We start from the raw sequence: 6,699 nt of genomic DNA, 5'->3' as shown, positions 1-6,699 counted from the left end.
GCAGCCACAGTGTGAACGCAGCCACGTGTCCTCACAGTCAATATTTATAATTCATTCAGGCAGAGATAAAACGGTCAGAGCCAGTTTTTAAGACGTCTAATTGCTTAATGGAATTATTAACCCCTGGCAGGCAGGCAGGCAATTTATTTTCTATCTATTCTTAAAGGGAAGATCCATTATCTCAGGAAAAAAACAGGCAAAACTGATGCAATGCATTATCCCTACCGCAGAGCTGAGGGGGCGGGGCATGACACAGAGATACAAAGTACAGAAAGAATCCCTGTGTCATGCTCCACCCCCTTAGACTAAAACTAATCTAGCCTGGTTTAAAATGTGTGAACAGTACATTCCTGAGAAGAAAAGAATCTCATCCCCATGATAAAGTGAATAAGACTGAGCTGCAATACTGGACACAGACTGTAGACAAAAGTGGCGCTGTTTCTGAAAAAAATAAAAACATGACTCATCTCGGAAAAATTTCTGGAACCTCAAAGCCGGATTACGGGTGTCGATATCTTCACTGGGATGTGTTGCATGCAATGGAAAACAGTAGGGAATACCAGAGGAGCCCTCGGAAATCAGTTGTACGACCTCCCTAGCGTTGAACAGTATGCATCATGAATGAAGAGTCGGGGAGCAGGAGGGGAGGGTAAAACCAAAAAATTTTGATACATGGTGCTGCGTTAAGTTCTCCAGAGCTGGAGCTTATCTGGAGTCAGGATCAGGACTACCTCTGCCCTTTGACATCCATGAACCTGAAAGAACCTTGGACAGTAGGAGGTAAGCTTGGGGTAGAGGTGTGAGAGGAGTCAGGAGAATACGGAAACGTTACTACAAGATTATTGCAGTTTGTAGGATCAGACAGGGCAGCTGCTGTGGGGCCCATGATGGAAGGGGCCCAAATCAGAGGTGTAAATTGAAGCAATAAACTTGGAGAAATTGGACTTAACTTAAAACATAACTTTTAATAAAGATACAGATAAAAAACACCCTATATTTAGCAGCGAATAGATACTCAATAAACGTGGGCAAAAAATAGCCCGGCTACTACTGTGCACGTAGCATCCACTAAATGATGACATATGTAGGTAACAAAGCCTGGGGCAACAAAGATAGTCTGGGGAACACTTTCCCTGAACAGGCCCTCACTAGACCTCAGCCCAGGGACAACCCCTGATGGTGGGACTTCCCTGTCCTCGTACCTGTCCTGTAAGGCCCTATAAAGCCCTATCAGTAGTGAAACCCCCCTAGATGGTGAATTGGGTATTTTTTCCAATTCACCATCTAGGGGGGTATCACTACCGATATACCACCTAGGGCCTTACAGGACAGGTACGAGGACAGGGAAGTCCCACCATCAGGGGTTGTCCCTGGGCTGAGGTCTAGTGAGGGCCTGTTCAGGGAAAGTGTTCCCCGGACTATCTTTGTTGCCCCAGGCTTTGTTACCTACATATGTCATCATTTAGTGGACGCTACATGCACAGTAGTAGCCGGGCTATTTTTTGCCCACGTTTATGGAGTATCTATTCGCTGCTAAATATAGGGCGTTTTTATCTGTATCTTTATTAAAAGTTAAGTTTTAAGGGTCCGATTTCTCCAAGTCTATTACTCTCTTGCTGTTTAATGACACCATTACCATCCAATTCTAGCGTTTTGTGTAAATTGAAGCCCCTGAATCCCAATGCAAAAACTATACAGACCCCCCCCACCACTGACCACGTGCCACCGCTACCTCTGCCCATGGGACCAATCAAGGTTGTCCTATGTGTACTCCATGGGTGGTGTTAACCTAAGCAAGGACCTCCACCTTAGCAAACACAAGGATGGCAAAGCAGCCCAGGGGGCCAAAAGTCCATCTTTACTGGAAGGAATGGGTGGGAAACAGGATGGCATGACGACGGAGCCCAATTCTCTATGTCCGCTCGTGGATCGGAAAGCAAACAGGCTCCAAATTGTCTTGATAAAATTTGGTGGATCACAACAATCTTAAGGGAGCGGTGGGCTTCACTGTCAGATGCTTTGGAGGTGGGGGGGGGGGGGGAGCCTTGTTAGATTTCAATGTTTATGGCAGTGTCAGCATGAGCATGTACAGTATATGGCGGGTTTACACATTCTCCCTTATATGGGACCAGATATTAGTGGTTATAATCAAAACAAGACAAAAAAACTGTTACATTTTAAAATTTAAAAACTTTCAAAAAATTCCCCTGATGAAAGGATTTAAAAAAATAATAAAAAATATCAGCTGCACATTATGGTATTTTTTTGCCTCCCTCTTGTTTGCGGCGCGGTCTACGTCGTTCCGCCTGACTGTCTATCTAAATATTAACTGTTTGTCAAGCATCATGTCCTTTAAAAGATCCCTACTCCAGAAGTCAAAATAGCATGAAATGTAATTTTCCAGCAATCTGTCAGAGCCGGCCCGAGCCTGGTGATAAGGGCCATACGTACAAGTGTTAGGGGCGGACAGGCATCTGCGGCCGGAGACTTAATAGCAGAATTCACAGGGACACCACTTGAGAATCCCCTGGCAAATTGACCATTAAGTTAAAACTCGCCATCCGTTCTAATTTGCTCCCTTTCCCCTTTGCTCCCCGGTTGCCGGGTGCTAAAACAAATCCCTGCTGTGTTTGCCAAGTGTACGATTACAATGCTCCTATCAAATATTTGTCAACCTGTCAGCTCCAGCCTCCCCTATAAATACTTTATCTAAAGCCTCAGGTGCTATAGGACGGGGAACCCAGCAAACAAGAAGGTGAGCACTCTCAGTTTCAGTTTATTTCAATTTCATTTTTGAAAAAAAAATTGAAAATAATTTAATTGTATATATATATAATTAAAAGTATACAAATATATTTTTACCACTTAAATTTTACATAAACCATATAGTAAATAACAAAAATAAGAAATAATTCAAATTTATATTTTTATTAAACTGTATAATATATAGTTGTTTTCTTATTTCCTTCAGACTTAAAAGATTTAGATTTATACCATTTTTCAAACATCAAACTGTGTCCTTAGAAATACTGGATTATAAAAGTACAATTTAAAAACGACTTTTTTTTATGTATTTTTTTTGATTCAGTGAGAACTTTTATTTAGTTTTCTTGAAATGTACGTCAATTAAAAATGATTTGCACCCATAGGATTTATACTATAGGCGAAATTCATTTTGATAGACCGATCGATTTTTAAAGTATGTTTTTGACGTTTTAGCCGCAAGTGGTTAGTTTAAAAATGATTTTAAATGATTTCTAGAATAGTTCTTAATTTTGTGAGACATTTTTTGAAGTAATACACGTTTTACCTAAAAGGTGTAAATCATATTGATATCGATATCAACATAAAATATGGATTTACAGCATAAAGAATCTGAATTCTGGCTAATTAAATGACACAAGGAATTTACTAATTTACTTTTCATCCTTGTGCCTAAAAAATCTTTTACAATTAAATTTTTTTCAACAATAAAAACAACAAATTTCCAACAAAACTGTTAATTTCATGTCAAAATTAAGCCTTTAAGGACCCATAAAAAAAAAGGGAAATCGGACAGAACGTTTTTAATTTTTCACAGAAGTTTCTCATTCGCTTATCTCTGCTCAGTCTTCTCATCTTTCTTACAATCCAAATGATCTTGCAGGTCTCTGACCAAAAACAATTGGCAGGTAGGATGAATTCCAAGACTATCGGATGCCAGATAAGGAGGATTTTTCCCCCCAAATCATTTAAAATAATAAAAAAAAAAATACAAAACATTTAATGAAATAAGTTCATAAAATAAAATTATTTTTCTCCTTAAAAAACATCTACAAATTATTATATGATCGACTTTATCCTTTTTATACAAATTGCGTACATTTAATACAAGAGAATGGTGCGGCTGTCGACAGCAAGCAATCGGGTCCTGGCCGGCAGTTTTTAGTTGACATTTCATTTTGCTAATATCAGATTTCTTGTATTTTGCTTCATGGGTAATATTAACAATTTCTTTTGGAATAATCGGACGTGAGAAAAAAAAACACATCTAATTTTTTTAGGACTATTTTGTCATATTGTAATTATTTAAAACACGCTGCTTTTAAGCCAGGGATGATTAAAGGGTATGAAGATTTTTGCAGCCGTTTCCTATTGCACCAGTGACACCAATTGCACATTTTATAGTCTTGATGAACTCTCTCCTGCCGTTTTGTGCATACAGCTCCTACGCAGATCTATGTATACTTACAGACTGCAAGCAAACCCTGGGTGGTGTGATTCTGCAGTCATCATTGACGCTCTTCCCCTCCTGCCCAGTCTTCTTGATAAACTACAGAAGGTATAAAGAGGTAGTAACTGATGACTACAGATTTTTACTAAACAAGGTTTGCTTGTAGGAGGCCCTACATAGGGGATGTAGACACAAAATGGTAGACTATTAATCAAGACTGTGTACAAGGTTGCTGCATCTTTTGTTCTAGACGCATTGCAGCAAGAAACGTGTGCAAAAGTATTCACACCCTATCTGATTTTTTTTTTCTCCCTTTTATGGTTTCCCTGGATTGTACTCTATAACTTAAAATATTTAGCAAGGGCTGCCACCTCTTTCTGTCTCATATTTTGGAGGAGTAGGTAGACAACCATTGAAATTGCTAAGGTGACCAACCTGTATATAGTCTAGAGGGGTAGATTGACATTCTTGGACTCCAATGCAATACCTATAATAACCCCCTCCTCCATTTACCATTTCTAATATTGGGGTCTTATGCTTGACTACCACCTCAGCACCTGATAGAGTGGATGTATAGAGTCCACGTGAGCTCTGAAGATTAAGGGTCTGCGATGCAGATCATGAGATGTCCTACACATGGGCATATACAGTAGCTGCTCTCCAACAATGGAACGAGCTCTGGTCCAATGGCCATTTGCCCCTGCCTGTAGATCTTCACTGAGCAGAGGCCAAGGGCTAAACCACGTCAAATGGGAAGATTGTTACACCTTCAAAGTGAGGACCTTCACTTAACCAAATTTTTTTTTCTTTTGTAGCACACACAATGGCAACTGGCGTCATAAGAAACCTCTCAGAATTTAGGCTGTCTCCACCCTTCCAACATCCATTCTTATTTCCAGCATTGACCCAAGATGTTGACTTTCAAGATTCCTCGGAAGAGGAGGATGACATGTTGGAAGAGGACGGTATTGAAGACTACCCCTATGAAGAAGAGCAAGAAATGAGGTCAACCAGCAATGTAAGCAGCCATGATGCTTCCTTGGAAGAAAGTTCTACAGAGATGACCGAGCAGCTCCTGAAATTTTCAGAACTCATCAGCAATGACATTCAAAGATATTTTGGCCAGAAGACCAAGGAAGAAGACCCAGACTCCTGCAACATTTATGAAGATTACTTTACCCCTCGAATGTATGGAGGGCAGGAGTTGTACTATCAAGACCTGGTAAAGATGGCACAAAGCAAAGACCATGATAGAGATGACTTGTTCCACCCACTCACCCCTCCCGTAGAGATAGACCATAAGATATTAAAGACCCTCTGCACCAAGGAAGATCCCAAGAAGCTAGGCCCCCTCACCGAGCTCTTCGACTTTGGTCTTCGAAAGTATACAAGGCAAAGGGTGGCAATGGGTAAGGACGCCAGGCTACACAGATTAGACCGGAAATACGCTCATATTGTGCCTATGCACAGACGGATGCTACCCCTGTCATTCTGGAAGGAACCATCTCCTGTCCCATCCTGTATCCTGAATACAAACACCCCTGACTTCAGTGATCTCCTGGAAAACTGGACATCGGACACACACCAGGAATTACAGAGCACCGCAAGGGACCTAATGAGTGAATTCGGGAGATAGGTCCACATTGTGGTAACTTCTCCCTTCCCCAAAACTTATCACAGCACATATTTCTAGATATTTTAGGAGCCTTTTCTAGATTAGATGCTGCTTGGTATCTACTGTAGGTCATTTCTCTGCTTGGTAGAACATGGTCCAAACCTGTGCTCAACTAATTTCTGGACCTTTTCCCCTTAGAGGGACCTACCTTTACTCCTCCTTTCCACACCTGCCCAAAACCAGACTGAGGACCCTGTAATCAGGTTTTAAAGGAACTCGAGTAATGCTAGAACACTGTTTAGGAAGAGATGCCCCAACCAAACGAGAAGGTCCGAGACCACCATTTGATAGTTGTTGCCCATTTCATCCAATTCAACCAAAATCAGTTGTAAGATCCTTGACTCATGAGCAGCAGATCTTGAAAGGCATAGCTGTTACTACCCCCTATATACCACTTAAATATTACACAGACAGTATAACAGGCAAGTAAGGACCTCTACAGGCGATAGGTGGTACTACACTGAATTAAAGAAATCTCATCTAGATTTAGGCGTTGCATGCCCAGCTCTGTACATACGGTGGTGATAGAATATATTTTGCTTAATACATTTTTTTAAAAAGTACTTGTCTAACGATTTTATTTGTATATCCCCTCTCTCCAACGAACATATCTAAAAACTGTTGCTTGCCCCCACTGTTTATAAGCCTGAGCAGCTCGCTGTGGGGTCAGAGTCCTGTTACCGGAGATCACAACGCCTATTATTTTACAGTGAGGGCTCATCCTCTACACAAGGTACCTTAAATTCCGTCCCTACTAGGGTTGCACCGGGTATCGAAATATTGATGCCTTGTTCAGTTTGATACTGACATA

The 6,699-nt window shown here is 40.9% G+C and overlaps 1 protein-coding gene across 1 annotated transcript; it reads left to right on the top strand.

Annotated features, from left to right (window-relative positions):
• Nucleotides 1–5,034: 5,034 nt before the first annotated feature.
• On the top strand, nucleotides 5,035–6,015 carry PERCC1 (proline and glutamate rich with coiled coil 1). Its single transcript, XM_040439776.1, has one exon. It carries the CDS (start codon nucleotides 5,037–5,039, stop codon nucleotides 5,847–5,849), a length of 813 nt encoding a protein of 270 aa, XP_040295710.1. The 5' UTR covers nucleotides 5,035–5,036; the 3' UTR covers nucleotides 5,850–6,015.
• Nucleotides 6,016–6,699: the final 684 nt, after the last annotated feature.

The sequence above is a fragment of the Bufo bufo genome, chromosome 7 (assembly GCF_905171765.1).
Source record: "Bufo bufo chromosome 7, aBufBuf1.1, whole genome shotgun sequence".
NCBI lineage: Eukaryota > Metazoa > Chordata > Amphibia > Anura > Bufonidae > Bufo > Bufo bufo.
This window is presented reverse-complemented; position numbering and strand designations above follow the sequence as displayed.

Bases quoted from the DNA above. Each gene is read 5' to 3' on its own strand.
- PERCC1 (XM_040439776.1), top strand. From the start codon at position 5,037: ATGGCAACTGGCGTCATAAGAAACCTCTCAGAATTTAGGCTGTCTCCA.